The sequence below is a fragment of the Anopheles marshallii genome, chromosome 3 (genome assembly GCF_943734725.1).
Source record: "Anopheles marshallii chromosome 3, idAnoMarsDA_429_01, whole genome shotgun sequence".
NCBI lineage: Eukaryota > Metazoa > Arthropoda > Insecta > Diptera > Culicidae > Anopheles > Anopheles marshallii.
In genome coordinates this window covers 25546973-25566883 of record NC_071327.1, presented here as the reverse complement: position 1 = coordinate 25566883, position 19911 = coordinate 25546973, and the positions used below count along the sequence as shown (strand labels likewise).

The window sequence follows — 19911 nt, the reverse complement described above, 5'->3', positions numbered from 1 at the left end:
GAGAGCAAAGAGAGCAGCATAGAATTGTTGATAATTCTTGCTGTGTTTCGTCTACTCCTGAGGGGTTTGTTCGCTTTCCAGTAAATACACACCAAAAGAAAACAACACGGTGCCATTCATAAACATTTCGCTTTCCCGCATCAACTCTCGTTGTTAAACAAAAGACGCATTATTTCCGCCCGATGATCACAAATCGTTCATCGTTTGGCGCTGCAGAGGTTACTCTCTACTCCTCTTTCTATATCTCAAGCCTTCCAGCACTAAATGTTGAGAAAAGTTTGTTTTCCCACCTGTTCGTTTCGGTTATTTTTCCCCCATTCTCGAGGTGTTGTCGTACCGCATAGACACCACCGCGTTCACGAAGTCTAATCATTTTCCTTTTGATTTCGTCACAGAGTTTCTGCACGGGACGATAAAGCACATCGACATGTCACGCACCTTCATCCACAACGTGGACGACGAAACGTTTCAAGGGTTGCGGCTGGAGTCGCTTAAGCTGGTAGACAACAAAATACAGGATATTTCGGAAAAGAGCTTCAAGTAAGTAAATGTACAAAAAAAAACAGTTAATAGGGAAGTATAAAGCACATACAGTGCAACCTTCGAACGAACGAAAACGCCGCACAGGACGCCGGTGACAAACTAAACGACGAAATTTCTTCAGACACAAAGTACCGGTGAACTACTTCCGTTTCCTGTTCGTCCAAGAAACAGTGGAGTGAAATATTGAAAAACTAAAACGATTGTGGATAAAAGCGTTAGCTGACCATTCGTCATCCCTCATCGTCGGGTGATAATTGAAAGCAGAAGTACGACAACTTCCAAGCGATTTTGTCGTTTTTCTCCGCAGTGCTTCACTGCCGCAATGCCATTTTGCTGGCTGTTTGCGGGAATCATTATGCCCAGCATGATGGTATGTTGGTAATGAGCGTGCCCCTTTGCACCCGTAGGTGGTCCGTCCCTACCGTTACAGTCAGGCAGGCGGTAGCATGACGTGAGTGTGGGAAAATTAGAAAGAAGCACATAGCACAACCCTCCAACCAACCTGGACAGCTATGATTGATGATGGTACCGGTGGTTAAAGCACGCCACTGGTCATCGCACAATCGCACATACCAGGCAGAGCACGTATTCAAGGACCCTTTGTGCGGCCGTTCCTGTCTTCACCACCGCATACTCCAACAGAGGGCACCAATTTTTAACGCTTTCCCAAGAGCTGGAAAAGCTGCACAATATATCCACCCGTGGTCGTAAGACGGGAAACGAACACGATTATGAGCTGCTGCCATGTTAGTAACGAGAGATGGATATGGTTCTTTTTCACTAGGTGAAAATTCTAGTAACACAGTATAAAAAAAAAACACCTCAAGCTTTTGTGGCAAGAAATCGAATCCACAGGACGTGAAGCAGATGGAAGGAACAGCAGCAAAAAAAGTGAAATGAAATGAATGAACAGCAGCTACTGCCGGTGGCAACAACCGCAAATCTTCGGCACATAAATAGACACACATACACCCAGAGAAAGCGCCCCCTGAACACAGGAAAGCAAAATTTCAATCGTTAGTTTATAATGATTTTCCTTCACCGCCGTCACCCGAAAGAGCGAACGCTTTGATTTGAATGCGGGTGAATGTGGGTAAGGTAATGCTCGAATACATGCGAAAGCTCAGCGCATTGAACCTTGGCCAGGTGTATGAAGGACGCGCAAGGACGCGCGAGTGGGGACGCTCGACGACGGATATGGGGGACGGAGTTGACGCTTCATGATGAGTTATGAATAGGATGTTAAAATTTAAATTAAGCTTCGACGGTATTTTGTAACAGCCGAGTCGCGAATCACGATGAAACGACGAAATGTGCTTTATTTGCTTGAAGATGATTTATAATGTGCGTCTTACGCCGATGGGGTGCCCGCTTGGAAATTGTTTAGCTACTTGGATGAAATCGGATTTCGGGCCAGTTTTAACTAAGGAGGGTGTACATTATTCCGTGTTTGACTCTAGCAAATTTCTCGCAATGAGCCATCAATTAGCGGGGATGATAAATTAAAGGTGAAATCATTTTGACGCGGTTTGCTGAAGCAAATGCGAAGGTATTTCATTGCAAACCAGAGCGCAATGGCAAGCGGGAATTAGTGGAATTTCCGAATTAAAAAAACAACAGTTTGCGTAATGGATGATAGAGCAATTTTCCTCAACAACGGCACAGGGAAGTGGTTTTATGAATAATTAACAATGAAATCCTAACTGCAAAACGACACACTTTAAACGCGATCGATACACTGTGGGAATTCGCGCTGAAGCAAACATTTTAAAGCAGATAACAATTCTAAAAACACCATTGACTAACATCCCTTCCCGGTCGGGAGCTTCTATGCCACAGATTTGAATCCTTCATTGGCATCTAATGGCAGTTAAACCGTACCATTTGAAAACTATTATGGTACACATTGAACGGGGCACACAACTATCAAGATGCAATAGAACTTGTGCAAAAGGAGCGCTGCATAAACATAAGCTGCAAGCACTGCTATACCACGATTTATATGCCAGTTCCAAACTTCGGAACCGTCGGTACTAACAGCCCGTTCTAGTACAATCTTTTGCCACCAGAACCGGGTAGCGCTAGTGAAAAGTTTTACCGCCATAAGAGATTAGCAATATTTTGTGTTGAATGTTCGCCCTCCGTGCTACGTACGTATTGCACGACCGTGTGCAGTCGGTTGCATCACCAGCAAAATGTCACCCGTGTTCCCACTAGCCCGTCCCGGTGCGATAAGATTGTGGAGAAGAGAAATAAAAAAACATCTGCAACCACCTACTCACTCACACGCCATATACATCAGTCGGGTGTACACATAGTATTCACCGAAGCACTTCCATCAGCCATAAACGGGTTCGGAATGTTTGCGGAGGAAAATTGGACCGAAGTTCTTGTTGTACAACTGCGCACACAAGTAATTCTCTAGATAGTCCCGGTTTGATCCTTGGCATCTCCGTAACGAGCAGCTTCCGTGAATGTGATCGTGTCACGGACGGTATGGAAACGTGTAGGAGACAATGTCTTTTTCCCCGAGTGCCGTGCCTGATGGAAGTTTTGAAGAAGTGTGGTTGAGCGAAGCTAACCTACAAAATGCATCTTTAGCACTTGCTGCATTAAGTTTTATGATTTAAAAGCAAAACATTTGCTCACTCGAGAACGGTGCAGCTTGCAATAAAGATCACAATATGCTTAAATTTATACCGGAACGGAATCTATGCTATGTCATATGTTTAGCAAAGCTATTAAGGCGCTATTAAGTATGGTAAGTTTCGAGCACTTTTAGCTGTGTTGGTTGAACCAGTTTGAACTCCATTGCTGGTTGAGAATGTTTTTTTTTAAATAGTATTCCGTAGTGATCGTGGCACAATCAGACTAAAAGCTTAATCTTTTGTGTTAATGTTGGGTGCAACCGGAAATGGAGGGAAAATGGATCGGCAGAGAGAAAGAGAGAAATAGAGAGAGGGGAAAAAATAAACCGTACAACGAGTGTTATGTGCTAATTTCAAGTACTTGACGTGATTATTTTTGACGCAGCAGTCACTAACTTTGTCAAACTGTCACGGAAACGTACATGACTTACATGTACTGCTAATGCACTCAATCCATTTGTGCATTCCACCCGCTATGGCTTACATATTCTTAATGCACTCGGTGCACAAAAAGATCTCCCCATACCAGCCGTACCTAGCCCTCGCGCAGATCGTACATGTACTCTACTTTGTAGTGGAATGGCTCACCCCTATGCAAAACAGCACCGGGACGAGAATAGCGTTACGGTACGATGTACACGCCGCGAACATCATACACCAGAAACACAAACACTTCCGGCCAACCCTTCATTCAACGGCGCGCTACATCCGGTTTTTCGTTCCCGGGCTGGCATGCCCACACATTATTGCCGGGTGGCAAACCGCACCGTTGCTTTTCGGCTAGTTCGGAGGTTCAGGTTTTCCCTTTCGCACAAGCAGTTCCGGAAAAATCAAAGTAAATGCATCGTAAACCATAAATGAAGTTCGCTCGCACTAGCGAACATACTTCGCGGCGTCGGGAACGGGTTTTTGTATGGTGGTTTTCCATGGAATTGAAGAAAGGTTCAATCTGCGCAACACAAAGAACTCGAGAATCCTGAAAGCGGATACTTTTGGATGACATTTTGACTGGAGTGGCATTAGCTGGATGGGGACGATTTAAACGCACATTTCGTTTTTGTACATACTTTTAAATGGGAAATGGTAATTGAAAATGCTTATTCGTCGGAAACTAAAGATGAAAGCTAATTTGAGAAATAAAAATTGATCGAATAACGTGGTTACATACGATTAATATCAAACGGTTTAGTTTAGCACGGTAATAGTTTACTTACTTACTTATTCGGAGCTACAACCGTTACACAGTCCTCGCCTGCTGCAGGAGTCCTCTAAACTGCTTACGGCCAAGCGAAGATTTCTGCAAATATCTCGGCTTTTTTGGTGGACGCTACAACGCCATCACTCCAGCATTAATTTGCCTTAATTTTTAGCATACCACGTCTTCTCTGTCAATGGGAACGAAATAAAAGGGCTAAAAATAAAAAGGTCCTAAAAGGACGACCTAAAATGGGAACGGGTTAGGTCGTCCGGTGTCATTCTAATAACATGACCAACCCACTGGAGCCAGATGATTCTTACGAGCGTGGAAAAATATTCTTCCAAGCATTTTCCTCTTGATCGCTGCTAAGATCGTTAGTTTTTTTAATCTCAGAGAGGTTTACCATTATTTTTGTTCTAAAATGAACTAAGAATACTAATCGCTAAGAATACTATCTTAAGATTCGAAAAGAAAATCCAAACATAATCGCATTATTTAGTTAAACATTCAAGGAAATTTGTACTTACATTTACACCTGTAATTTACAAGTAAGTAAATTATTAAAGAAAACTCACTTTACACTAACATGTACTTCAGGCTGAAATCAAAATGCAATTAAGTACCAACACCTAAGCTACTAATTCACTACACAAAAGCTCAAAAAATTTAAAACAATGATGCTGCATTAGCAGGAAATGCTCTTTGCATTGGCGTAAAGTGTAATACTACGTAAGGCATACAGTACATGCAATCCCCTGTAAAACGGAGCTTCGGTAAAAGAGCGCCGAAAAAATGGATTTTCGTTGTCGAATTGCTGCTAGGGCCTCCGATGCAATTGCTCCAGGGAATAGCATTTGGTTGCTTGGTTCCATTTCTAGTTTGGGCTGGGCATTAATACGAATCACGTCTAGTGATTCAAGAACACAACATGTAAAGCTCGCTTGAGAGCGGCACGCGAGAGTAGAGGCACCAAAAGCGCACCCCCAATCGAGAATGCGCACCCAGGGGCCAAAAAGAAGAAAAAAAGGACACGACACGAAGGAAAAACCCTCTCGTATAAATCTTATCTCCGCGAGGCAATCGAAGTTTCTTTTCAATTGTAAAGCAATAAAGATGTACAATCTCTGATTTCTGCTGCAGTCCGCCTTTCGAATGGCATGAATCGAATTCGAAGCTACCGGCAGTCCCCACCCGGTTGGACGACCATGTCGCTGGTGGATGGTGGGAGGGCCGGACCTTAGAGCGGGGAGATGATGAACTTTTTCCGTTGTTATGGGCCGGTTCGCTTTACAGAGGGCGTTTTATTTTGCTGCCTTCGGAAAATGTACGGAATCCAAAGCAGTTCTAGAACAGGGCTCCACAATTGAAATATAGAGCGAGAGAGAGAGGGAAAAAACCGACCCATCCCAACCACCTACAAATTTTGCAACACACCCGGGTTGCACCCGGAGCTGTGGAAAAGAATGCATTTTCTCCTGCACCGAGACCTATTGCTTCTTCGCATATTTTTCATCTTTTCATTCGAATGGTCTGACGCAGTTAGCTTCACTCAAGTGAATCGAAACAAAATTGTACCAACTCTTGTTGAGAATGGAAATGGAGGCAAAAAATAAAATGAAGGCATCGCACCAGTGGCAGTGCTAGTGCACAAGAACACGGCAAGCAGCATACCTCCAGGAACACAAATAACGGAAAAAGTAAATCAAGGAACACTCGACACAGCAGAGTGAAAACAAGAGGAAAAGAGAAACTGTTTGAAGCTAAAGGCAGCAGCAACAAGAGAAAAAAAAACACACACACACACCCTGCAGCACATCGTGGTGGTCAAAAAGTTCCTGATAGCATCTCCAAAGTGCACAAGGCCTTTGTGTGACGAAGTTGTTGATGTTCGGAGAGTATGCTCCGACTCGAACACCATGCATGGCCCTGGAACGAACTTTTTCGATGACCCTCCTACCGTTTCGTCTGCTTTTGTGGTGGGAGTGATGTTTTAAAGGTTTAAAGGTCTAATGCTATACTCTGGTACTATGCTCTCCCACCGCCCATACCCGAAAACCCATCATCCTGGGCTGTCGTACAAGTGCAATCGTAATAGAGTTTCATCTTAAACTTCCCACAAATGATACGGTCAATAATTTTCATGGTTGAAGGAGATTGAATAAGATTTGTAATATTCTATCAGGTACATATCAGGCTTACGGGGGCACTGTTGGTTGCTGGTAGAGCAAAGGATGCAGACAATTCATCTGTAGCACTCAGTGATTAGTAATGCACTGTTTGCCCCTTAAGTGGAAAGACACTTGGGAGATTAAATTAAGTGCAGGTATAAACCCTGCATTATTTGCATTTAGAATGTGTACTCCGTATATTTAACTTTCATTACGGAACTTTCCATTCTGAAAAGTGAGACGAAATAGGTTAAGATAAATGATAGTAGTGTTGTAATTTCTACTGGTTGAGATTTATAAAAAATAACTTGAACATGCTCAACTAAACGAACTCATCAGATTGAAACCTTCACTAAACATACAGTTTTATGGCTAATATTTGCGTAGTTAATGTAATGTAACTTTGAGATAAGTCTTTTTGACCATGGAAAATGTTTCCAAACATGTTGCGGCTTTGGTAATACACAATTCTATTGTAATTGATGCAAGATTCTTGAAGAGTTCTTATAGAGTACGAGAAAAATACATACATTATGTAATTCTTCGAAATTGTGTAACAAGAAATCATAAAAAGGTGTTTTAAAACAAGGTAATTCAACAACAACAACAACAACAACAAGGTAATTTTCCGAATAATATTGACCAAATTTATAAAAACAATGTTCACCCATTGGTTGAAAATGGATTCAAACATAAACTGATATTCCCTGATCCAGTTTTGTCAGCCTCCACCATAGAGCAAATTCTCTCGAATTCCCAAAAGACGAGAATTTTGGTCTATTTCAATTTGACGCTCGTCGATTGTCAATTTACAACCGCTTTTAGCTCGTTCATGCTTTGCTGGTGAAATATCGGTATGGGGTACGACATAGACCGAAATCACCAACGCTCACACAAGCCCGCAATTTGCCATTCGGCGCGACAGAAAATCGTTCCATCACGATGCATAAGGTATGCCAAACTGGGAGCCATAAGAAAGCCTTCAGAAATCCGTTCACGCTCTAGGGATAAAGTGGGATTTTTTGTGCTTGTTTCTACCGCCAGCTGCACACTCCCTGCCAGACGGATCGACGTACAAATCGTTCGCCTGTTGGCCGTCATTCGGACTGTTTTGTACATCGTTCATCCGGCGGAATGGAGAGGCTCGACACACCGCCACGTCTTAAACTACGGCTGAGGGGATTTTTTTCATTGTGTCTTGTACGCCACAGCCTAAGGTAACCATAATATCAAACATAGTTGATCTTCGGACCGAGGCACCGTTGCGGGCTAGCCAATTTGGCTAGCCGCACATCGGCTAGCCTTCCAAGCGCAGGATATCAAATAAAGGAGATTTAAAATACAATTTAAATTTGCATAAAAACCATGAATAGATATGACGGCATATATTATGCGATGCTTTCGGGTTTCTTTCGTTTCCATGCGCTCTCTTCCTTCTGTGCTGAAGAAGAAGCAGAAGAGTAAAAAGCAGCGCCAGAATGTACACATGGCACACGTCCGAAGAACGCGACACACCAGAACCAAGGAATATGACACAATCCCGTGCTTCCTTTGCGGTATGCGCTCCATACCCATCCGAACCGATCCCGTTGAGGCCGAATACACTTTTCATGCGGAAAATATTCCTTGCGAAAAGCTCATCGATGAGGGAACGTTGCAGTTTTCCGCTAGCTTGCACGACAATTCCGGCCTAGGCTTGACCGTGCGTTTGCCTTTCTGCTGATTTTGCACCACGCCACCGGAAGAGTTTTGCAAAACTGGTAACAAAACATTTTTTTACATGACAATGATCCTCCAACGACCCGGAACATACTGACAGGATGCTCCTTACGGAAGAGAGGTGCCACACGTCTTTAGCGCAAAATCTGCATGACTCGAGACAGAGTGCCCGGGCCCTGGCAGCGCTGCATTTCCATTACATGAATGCAAGCCGATGAAAATTCCAACGTAAAGTGCACTATGACAAACGACAATGACAACGATGACGATGTCGCCGGCACCGACAAGCTTTATGGGTATGACGCTGCAGAACGGGATTCCCCGGAGAGACAGAGACACACACACCGAAGACGGTGTACGGGATAAAGCCAAACCATTTGCACTGGATATTCGCACTTTGCCACCTATCGCTTAAGCCCTGTCCTTGTGAGCTAGCTGTGTGCAAAAGGAGGCCAAATGCAATGGCACAAAGATCGACCGGAAATCTCAAAATAGCGCCAACCGAACCCGGGGCCCGCTGTTTGAAATGAACAGGCGTTAGTGAGAAGCGTATGTGATGTGCTACTGGCAGTGGGTAAGCCGGTACAATCGAAAATGACGCATCGTTTCGCCGTTTGGTTCTGGGAGTGGTACGATTCGGCAGCTTAACGAACGTCAGTTTGATTGTCGGGTGTCACTTTTGCACACAGCACCGATTTGCACCGTGCGCAGAAGGAATCAGGAAGAATTAAAACTGATTTACTGGAGCGAACGTACGGTAGACCGATTGTGGTAAGTTGATAAATTAGACACAATACGTCCACCGACCGACCGACCGATCCGATTGATGGAAATTCGTGCCCGTGCATTGATGTCCCCAGTACTTTTAATGACCCATGCCACAAGCAGCTTCGACACAAGAGACGGTATGGAACGTTTATGTCATGGGTATTTTTACGTCACCTTTTATGTGATTTTAATTTGAAAACAGCTGGATTTGTAAGGGAATTTAATAATTATACTTAAATACTTGAATCCGAATAACATTATTTAATGGCAAACATGTATTCTTTCTAATTTTATAAACTTCAAAATAGAGCATCAAATCGATGCTCAAAATTTAAATTACAGAATAAACTTTCCTCTGTCAACAAAATAATTTTTTAATGTACACAATTTTTAGTTTTATATTTTCTAACAACGTTGCTCACATTTAAAAATCGAAAATAATAATTTATCTCCCAAATTCAAACGTTGGCATAAAAGCGACACATACTGCTGAAAAATGTATCCTTACCCGTTCTCCAAAAACCTTTACCGAGGCACGGCCGGCGACTTGTGTTTGTTTGTAAAATGGAAAATTTATTGCCCGACCCATTCTAATGCTACCAACCAATCCTAGCCAAGATGTCGTCGTTCAAAGCTTGCAAATTTTCCGAGAGCGATGTAAAATATTAATAATTCAACTCGATGGCACCGGAGCATTGGGCTGGTGCATTTAACCGCCCAATTCTCCGTCCGTCGATCCGAATCCGCACCTGCACAGAAACAAGGAAATTCAGTTCTGCTACCCAAAACGGGAACATCGGGCAAATGGTGGGAAAAATGTACACCGAGTGTGATAAAGAGAGTGTACACAAACTCGGGCAGATGTGTTATTAGTACGTCAGAAGTTTTGTGCTTCGTACGATCATGCTGGGTCTCCTAGCCCTATTGCCAATGTTCGATGCCGCTTGTTTGGTCTTGCGCTTCGGTGAGAATAGTTGTTATTTCATTTGTACTGAAGGCAGGGCATGTTAACACAACTGAGGAAGGTGCAAAAAAGGGGTTTAAATTCATTGGACCGAGTTGCATCCCCGTACGATCTTGTCTAGTTTCATTCGCAACCCGTTCATGTGGATGAGATACCTTTTGTTGTGTAAATGGTTTTGTGTTGGTAAACATCGACGCGCTACGCTTCGTGCTTTATGGGGAAAATCTAAAATTTTCTCTTGAATTTATTTAAAGCAGTTTTAATTGTCAGCAAAAATAAAGAGCATCAGAGTTCTGCTCAAAAGTGTTCCCAAAATTTGTTTCATGTTGAGTGTATTAACACTTGTACTTCGATGCGTTTTTAGTTTTTTTTAAGTTATGATCACATTATAAATTATTTTTTGTCATGCGGCGTTAGAGCGGGCTGGTCATATCGACTTGTTCCACCACGTAGCCGGAGTCCTTGCGATGGGGAATTGGTCCGGATGAGATTTTAGACCGGTCCGTTCGTGTGAAGTCCGGCGCCGCTACCATCATGCCAAGGGGCCGCCTCATTTATAAATGGTTTGAAACACCTAAATTATTATCGTAATTAAATTATTTTTTAACTATCGATTGATCATATTTGATTATTTGATTTGTTTATATTTTTAATTATTTGATTGTTAACTGTTTAATTCGGATTTTAATTTGTTCGAATTTCATAATAGACATATGAAACTCTTGCTTTATTCTCGGTGGAATTGCTTGACGTCAATAATCTTTAAAGAACAATTAGTTATGGTACAGCAGGCAAGTGCCACGCCCCTTGATGTACTAAGCGTTTGTACATCATCAGCTTACATAAGGATGATTTTTTCAAATTTCTTGCTTGTCCAGACAATCCTAGAAATCAAACATTGCTGACCAAGTCTTGTCTCGTACACAGAACGTTCCGATCCATGTCTATTTCTGTAGAATCTCCCCCCGAGCAGCGCCAGATAGCGCAACGGCTAATACCGTCAATGTTAACTATTGAATTAGCTTCATCTTCTTATCGTGAGCGCAACATCCACATGTCCAAATGAAGCAACCCGGATTCTATCAGTAAATGGTCAAGGTACGTTGCTGCGGCGGAAGATCGACCGAAGATAACTGCTTACGGCTAAACTGTCTGCCCGTTGATATCCTGGCCGTGCGCCCGACCCCACCACATCACCCGTACAAACGTGAAAAGCCGAGAATATATGCAGCCAAAACAAATGGATTGGGAAATTTGATTTTCTCCGGTAGGAAAAACAATTTCCAATTTAGCTTCACTATCAACAGGGGGAGAGAGAAAAAAACATCTCTCGAAAACGGAAGTTCCGAGACTGGGTCAGGAGTCGTGTACCGGTGTTCGGTACCGTTCGGTCGAGGACAAATGCAAAAAAAATTACGTTGACAGGCGTAGGTCGCTTGCATCTGTTTCGATCGATTTTTGTCCCGCAGGCACCGATGCAAAATACTTTCCGATGAGTTTATTGCTAACGTATACCGCATGTTGGTCGATTTTCTCCATTCCGTCCGGATGCTACTCGTTTTCTCGATTTGGCCTTTGCGTGCAATGTTTTTTTTTCCTGCGGTGGGGATCCAATTTTTGGACCAAACCCGTGCAACCAATCTAAATCTTTTCTCCCTTCTTTTGCAGCTTTATGCAGCATTCGCTAGTGTCGCTGGATCTGTCCGACAATCAGTTACAGGGACTACCGCTGGATTCACTAAAAAATGTCCACACGCTAAGCCGATTAGTAGCACAGAGGTAAGTGAAGAAGATATTTCTGATACATTCAGCAGCAACGATGAAAACTACTACTCACACAGAAATAGAGGTTTATCTCAGATTCAAAGCTTGGCTTAACAGTAATCGAGGCGTGATGATTTTGTTTCGTTTTGATTTTTCTGTTCCTCAACCCAACAATGAGGGGCTCAGAAAACGTCGTAAAAATCCAAAAAAAGCTTGCATTTCTCAACAGATGGAAAGTAAATCTGACACGATGGTAAATTACTGCGTACCAAAAAGGTCTTTTTCATCCTAACGAATTCGTATGTACAGCAGACAGATGCTTTGTGAATGTCCTTTAGTGATGTTACTGTGCATACAAAGAGTGTACTCAATGCGGAGCATATGGAAGTCAATCAAATTCAATAGCAATGAATGCACCTTTTTGAAGCTTTTGTAAAAAGAACCTTTTTGGCAAAGGCGTTGCAAACAGACGTAATCGAAAATAATGCGCATTCATCCAAAGAGGCTTTCAAAAACATGATTTCCCTTGCTTTTTGATATTAAATAATTCATTTCCACCTCGACTACATTCATATTTCATTTGTCAAACAGATGTAATTGAATGTAAATGTGATATACTTTTTTCAACTTTGAAAATGATTGCAAACGTACATCAAAAGTTAAGTAGATTTGCATTTGCAGGCTCTATTCACAGGAACCGCCCACACCAGTTTTTGGATAGTCAGAATCCGAACACCACAACTGGAAAACAATCCAAAAATAGCTGGTTCACAACGAATCAATGAATCGCTTTTGTATAATGAATCAATGATATCGATTATAAGCGAAATTCTTCGTATTATCAAATTAAACCATTAGAGCTGATATTATTATACCACCTTTCCTAGTCTATTACAAGTTTATTTCTATCAAAATATCATCCCATCAGGAATAACATACACCATCTGGACGGTAACTGGGGCGGTTTGGTGGATTCGCTGCGCAGTCTGCACATATCGGGCAACTCCATTTCCGAGGTATCTTTCTACACGCACGATGAAAAGCGTCAAAACCACACGGCGCCCAACTCACAAGCTTCCATAATAAACGCGAAACAATTCTCACAGTATCCGCCGGTGACGGTGGTGGGGCAGCAAACGGCGGGCAGCAACGGTCTCCAGCAGGGCGTTAAACCGTTCGCCAAGCTGAAAAAGCTCGTCTGGCTCGACATCAGCTCGAACCGTATCGCACACATCAGCCCAAACACGTTCCCCAAATCGTTGGTAACGATCGACCTTTCCAAGAACATTCTTTCCCAGTTTCCGACGGCTTTTCTGGAGCATCTGCACGATCTGCGCGTACTCTCGCTTAAGGATAACCTTATAGCGAAGGTTGACGGGAGCCCCGAAATAATCGGAACGGCTCGAATCCGGCTCGAAAAGCTCGATCTCAGCCTGAATCTCGTCGAAGAAATACCTTCCCTGCTGTTTAATGGAAGCGTGCGCATCAAGGCAATTAATTTTGATAAAAACTTTATCCGCCACTTGGAGGCAGACACGTTCCAGGGGCTGAACATTGTGCACATGGTGCTGGCATTTAATTTCATCGAATCGATCGATGATGGTGCATTTGCATCGCTCGAAAACAGCCTGGAATATTTGGATCTCGAACGAAACCGACTGACAGTTGTTCCGAGTGCGATTGGACGATTGAATCGGTTACGCTATCTGTACTTGACGTCGAACGAACTAGCCAGCATTCCTGTTCTGCCGGAAGCGTTACTACCCACCACGCTGAAGGTACTATCGCTAAGTGGTAACAATTTTACCGCCATTCCTGTGGATGGTTTATCCAACTGCACCGAGCTGTCGTATCTGAACATGGGCTACAACAAGATTGCCGAGATCGAGGAAAACGCGTTCTTGGGTTGGGGTTCAAATTTGCAAACATTGCTGCTACGCAACAATAAGATCACCAGCCTTAACTACGGTGCTTTCAACGGACTCGATACAATCAAGGAGATCAGTCTCAGCTTCAACGACATACACTACGTACATCCGAACGTGTTCGAAAATGTGTCCACATCGCTCAAGATCCTGGAGCTTTCGTTTGGCATCTACCGGGAAGAATACCCCGGCGAAGCTCTGGCGGTACTGACCGAGCTAATGTGGCTAGGGCTAGATAACAATAATCTCAAAACGCTACCAGATGGGGCACTGTCGACACTTGGGCAACTAACGTACGTAAACCTGGCATTCAATCGAATTGTTGCTATTCCTCGTTGGCTTTTCCGATCGGACGTGCATCGGAACTTGGTAGAGATAGATTTATCGTTCAATCAGCTCGAAGACTTACCCAGCGCAACCTTCGACAGCTTGGAGTTGATACAAATTATCAACTTATCATCAAACAAGCTACGCAGTATTCAGAAGAACGCGTTACATGATCTACCGTACCTTACCTACGTCGATCTGTCGTACAATGCGCTTCAAAATGTCAGTGAGGGAGCGTTTAGTTTTCTGCCCAGCTTGCTGAGTGTGGATCTCATGCACAATGAACTAAGTACGCTGTCGTTGAAAGTGTTTCGTCAAGTATCAAACGCTACCACTCCGATGCGGCTGAACATTAGCAATAATGCTATCGAGTTTCTGGATGGAGATGTTAACTCACTGCTGTACGTGTACTCGCTAGATGCTAGCCATAATCTGCTGCAGGACACGACCGTGTTTCGAGCGCTAGCATTTTCATTACGCATACTCTACCTGAACTGGAACAACTTCACTTCCCTCGGCAACCATGCGTTCGGAGACTTGCAGATTCTGGAAATACTGAATCTGGCGCACAATAACATAAGCTCGCTGCGAAGACGTAGCTTTGCCGGTTTGGTAAATCTCCAGGAGTTTGATCTTAGTCACAACCGAATAGAAAGTTTGCAGATAGAACAATTTTCTCCGTTGAAAAAACTACGGCTCCTTCGGCTAAATAACAACCGGCTGCGTACCATTCCTCGCGATACGTTCCTCAACACGCGCATTGAGTTTTTAGACCTGTCCAACAATCAGTTCGTAGCCTGGCAGGCAACGGCTTTTGCTGACATTGGTTTCACGCTGCGATCGATACAGTTCGACAACAATCTGCTGGAGTTTCTGGATCCGTACATGTTCACCAGCACGCAGTTCCTGCTCGAATTAAACTTGGCCGGAAATTTAATCAAACTTATCCCGGACAATTCGTTCGCCAACTTGAACAATCTGACGGTACTGGATCTGAGCTACAATCTGCAAATGCCGATCAACTTTCGGGAGTTGTTCATCAATGTACCAAGATTACGTGTCTTAAATCTGCGCTCCACCGGGATATACCGTCTTCCGTCCCTAGCATTACCGCAGCTGGCCACTCTAGACGTAAGCAACAACAATCTCCAAGAGATTGATACACAGGAGGAGCTGTTCTATCTGCGCGAGCTGCACATACAGGAAAATAAGATCAACAACATCTCGAACCTGTTGCGAAATCTTCCTCCCGCGCTGCGTGTGCTGGACATCTCGAGGAATCCGATACGAAAGATATCTTTTCACGATTTCTCACTCTCCCGGCGGCTTGAAGAGTTACTAATTGAGGATATCAAAATAGCCAATCCGGACATATTCATAAAGTTGCACAACTTGAAAAAGTTACGCATCAGTGCCCAGCACAACTTTAGCGAGTTGGTCTCGAAGCTAAGGGGTCTGCAGGAGCTGTACGTGACCATCTACGATGAGCACCTGGGCGACGGTCTCTTTACGTCGCGTATGCACTCAAACACGAAGCTGAATGTGGTTGAAATCACTGGCCGTCGTTTGGTGTCCATCTCCAGCAATGCCTTCCAAGGGTTGGCCCGGAATCATGATCTAAAGTTGCGAATACACAACACCATGGTGAACGATCTGCCTCCGGGTGTGTTCTACGCGCTCAAGTACATCCCACGGTTGAGCATAGATTTGTCGGACAATCTACTCGCAGCCCTGGCGCCCGATAGCTTTTACCCGAACGCCAGCTCGTGGGATGCGGTGGGGACACGGAGCGTCATCGGTGGGCTGGACGTGTCCAACAATCCGTTGCAGTGCGAGTGTGGTCTAGTTTGGCTAGGTCATTGGCTCCGACGATGGTTACGAGAGACGGCGCAGGTCAATTTGATTCCTAAAGACGAAATGAAGCAAATGATTCGTGTAAGTAAACAACATGTTCTTTGTATTTGTCTCTGATTAAAATTGGTGTAAAGCCTAAGAGAACCGGATAATTGTTTTAATTGTTTAGAAGTTAATTATACAAATTGGAAGGATGCTTTGTTTATACATTATTGGTTTACATATTGTTAAAAAGTTAGTCTAGACAATTTTTTTTTCATCCTCCTTTCATCAATTATATCAGTATCAGTTAGATTCTGAGCGAGTATCTCATTATCTTTTCAACGCGCCTTTGAAAAGAAATATTCCACTGCCAAATCTACAGTACAGAAACTTTACTCTCTTTCACCCGGAATTGAAGAAAACCAGTGTTTTTGATGGAAATATTTTGCTAGCAGACTTGCAGCAAGCCATGATTAATTACACCGTCGCTGGTTCTTCAATCATCTGCAGAACTGCGGTTCGCTATACGGCAAATCGATATGACGTGCTGCTTCCTCGTTAGCGCACCAGCCGGCTTTCGGTGCGTTAAGGACAAAAAACTCTAACGACTTGCATTCTACTCTACAGCTCAACCACATCTTTGTATTTTGTCGTAATTATGCCGTTCTACACGTCACAACACGATGCAAACGGGTGGAACGCTTGCAAACTGTAAAGCTAATCTGGCGATACAGCAACACAGCTTTTCCCCCGATTTCCAGGCCTCGTTGGGTGTTCGCCCACCGAGTTGGTACTCTTTTATTCTGAAGTTGATTAATACGAAACGACATCCATAATTTATGCTTCTCGCTCGCATATAATGATGGTTTTTCGCTTGTATCATTTTATTCGCTGACATCTTTTTTGAATGAATGAATTTTTGCGGAATGTTGTTGTTGTTTCTCGGGTTTGTAAGTTGCTAGCTCATGGGCTAGTTGGAGCGCGTTTGTGGTTGTGGCGCTTCCCAGTTGGCTGTTTGAGGCAAGTGTTTTATTAATGAAGGCGATAATAAACTGCTTGAAGAATAATGTAATTCACTCGACGTGACGAAAGATGCTGGGTGAATAATAATAGCAAAACGGGCTCCTTCGAGAAATAAATCCAGAACGATGAAGAGATTATTCAATGTGCTTGCTGATGCAATTATAATTTGATTCGATTCATCATAGCCACTCCATTATTCTGTTTTATAAATATTATTGTACTTTAACATATTAAACTCATTCAGTATTGAACAAAGAAAATCAACGAGTTATTCTAAAGTGATCCCAGCCTCAACTGCCTCAATTCTGTGTATAATTATTTATTGATTTTGTTATAAAAAATTACGCATTCTGCGACAAACAACCACAACTGGTAGTTTTTTACATTGTAACTCTTGATACTGTCATTCAAACCGTTGTTAGCAGATTTGTTTACACGGTAACATCTCACACCACCTCCCCACATGTCCCGATGCACGACGAAGTATTTCGTGAGAAGTTTCCGAAAGCTTTTTGGACGACAAAACTAGCCCCACTTGTACTTGAAGAAGGAGTCTATTGCCGATCACGTGATGCTGACAAAATTAGTCACATCTTAGGGTCAGCTCATATGTTTCTTTCGTGCACTTTCGTTTAAATATACTCCCTTTAGTGACCGACGACTCCTTCCTGTCGTCAGGTAAAGTCGGCTTCTGTTGCTCTTTTCCTAGCACTTTGGTAGAACACTATGACTAAGATTGCTAAAAGCTGCGATGCTTAGACGAAAAGTTTTGCCGTGTCCCTTTCCACCTGCTCGACTTTTGCATCTCGTCCAGCTGAGTACAGTGTTTGCGGACACATTAAGCAAAGCATGTGCGCTGGGTAGAGCATGTGAATGTTGACGGAAAGTTTTCTCAAGCACACAATATGACGACAACATCACCATCCGAAGCGGTCCGCTTCTTTCGGGCACTGTTTGCAGGTGAATGTTTGTTTGCTCTCGTTTTTGGAACAAAACTTCAAGAGCTGAGGCAAACTACCTTGTTTGGGTGTTGCTGGCGATGGACTTCATACCGGTTTCACCGGTAAGCAAAGGGAAGGTTGATGTTGGATTCCCATTGATGGGAGTAGCGTAGTATAAGAGTGAAGGGAACACGAATTCTGATGTTAAACTTTCATTGAGTTTCAAACCTGGAAAACAAAAAAGTTATATTTGTCTTGTTTCGGGATATAAGCCATCAACTTTGAAGATAGTATTGGAAGTGGTAAAGCCAAAGAATTCTCTCAAGTAGTGTCAAATGTTGAAAATGGTCTAGAATTTTACAGTTTTGTTATTTTTTTATTAGTTTCTAGTTTATTTTAAATTGTAATTTATTTGTAAACTTTAATGTACTAAATAACATTAAAAAAAACACCTTAACTGGCTTATTTCTCTTGTTTAACTTTGGTTACAGCGAGCAAAAAGGAGTACCTGCACGGATCCGCTAACCGGCAAGCGACTACCGTTCCTTGAGATCTTCCCCGAAGATCTCCTGTGCCACGCTAGTGCCCTGAGTAGTTTAGCGTTAAAGTTACGCTTTCGGTTTATGTTAATTTGTCTCAATATGCTGCTAATAGTGCTCCACAAGTCCCGAACACTGGTACTGTAATTTCGAGTACAGCATCCCGTGTCCTTCGCACCTGCTGACAGCATTCGTTGACGCTTCATGGCAACAGGACATCCTACTCCATTGCAGCACGACAATTCCCAGTTCAATCTTCCCGGCATCATGTCCATAGTGCCAACGCGCCAGGTAAGCATCGTTTAAAAACTGTCGAGGGCAACCAGTCAGCCAAACTATTGATTGGAAACGAGTGTGAACATTCATGAGCAGAAAAGAAAAAGGATATTTCACATAGAGAAAAGAAAATCATCGTTCACCCATTAGAGTATCCGCAAATGTCCCACAGTGGTACATAGCATTGTACATAGTAGTAGAATTGTAAATTATAGAAACAAAGAAAAACACCCATTTTGTACGAAGTACGATTTAAACACGTCTCGTTAAAAAGCCAAAACCAGAAACAAAACAAAAATTTCAAACCGGATGCGATTTGAAATAAAGCAGATCCTGTTAAGGCACGACATCTTGTTGAAAAACAAAACGAAACATAGACTAACAAAGTCCTAGCAAAACTCGCACTGATGAACTGCATAGTAGTGTACGAATACCGCAACGTGTATAATTTGTAAATGAAACTAAGAGCGACGGGAATGAGCTGGGATCTCGAATCTCAGCCGTTGGGTGCATTCCGAGTAAGATATAAATAAAACCCATCCAAATCAAACAACATTCCATCACGATAGTAGAAGCTTTAGAATAGGAAATTAAGTTTTCGGGCACCACTTTGCACTCGAGTGACAAAAAAAAGGATTACGGTTCCTTTCTACCGGCAAGCAACACGTTATAGTAACAAGTTTCGCAACACACAAAAAACAAGGCTAAAACCAAGCGAAGGGACCCGGTAAACTATGCTTTTACAAGGTTTTTCGTTTCGTTTTTTGTTGTCAATTTTCCTATTTTGTTCAGCACATCAGTGGTTGTTTGCTTGCATTCATTTGGTTTCAATTTTAAAACATTGCCAACGTTAGCAAGTTTTGCCGTGACAGGCTGTCTGCTACCTTACAACGCAACCCAATCCATTCATGAAAGGAAAATACACAGTTTATCTATATGCTCATTGCAGCCAGTGATGCCATTGAAAGGAAAATGCTTGCATTGCACTTCAAAAACAAGTGAAACGGAATGTGGAAAACCCAAGCGAAAAAAACAAATAACAACTCCGTCAAATGAATTTGATAAGCCAACACGTTCCTGTCCCGTCAATCAGATAACAATGATGGCGCAATGACCGTTACCGACCCAGGCTGACCGTAAGAATTGCACCCAGGCCCAACTGGTACCTGGTTTTACCGCAACGGATTGGCCCTGCGGCGTACAGGTAGCGGTAATGTGTCCCGGATCACAGCGAAACGACATAATTATGCAATTTTCAGTCCAATTACGAAA

The 19911-nt window shown here is 43.0% G+C and overlaps 1 protein-coding gene across 1 annotated transcript in view; it reads left to right on the top strand.

Annotated features, from left to right (window-relative positions):
• Positions 1-18510, top strand: part of LOC128715908 (protein artichoke) — a 43285-nt gene extending 24775 nt beyond the window's left edge. The window contains exons 2-5 of the mRNA XM_053810827.1: positions 396-540; positions 11677-11787; positions 12701-15959; positions 18316-18510. Of these exons, the coding sequence (XP_053666802.1) occupies positions 396-540; positions 11677-11787; positions 12701-15959; positions 18316-18510 (3710 nt within the window). The remainder of the gene's footprint in view (positions 1-395; positions 541-11676; positions 11788-12700; positions 15960-18315) is intronic.
• Positions 18511-19911: the final 1401 nt, after the last annotated feature.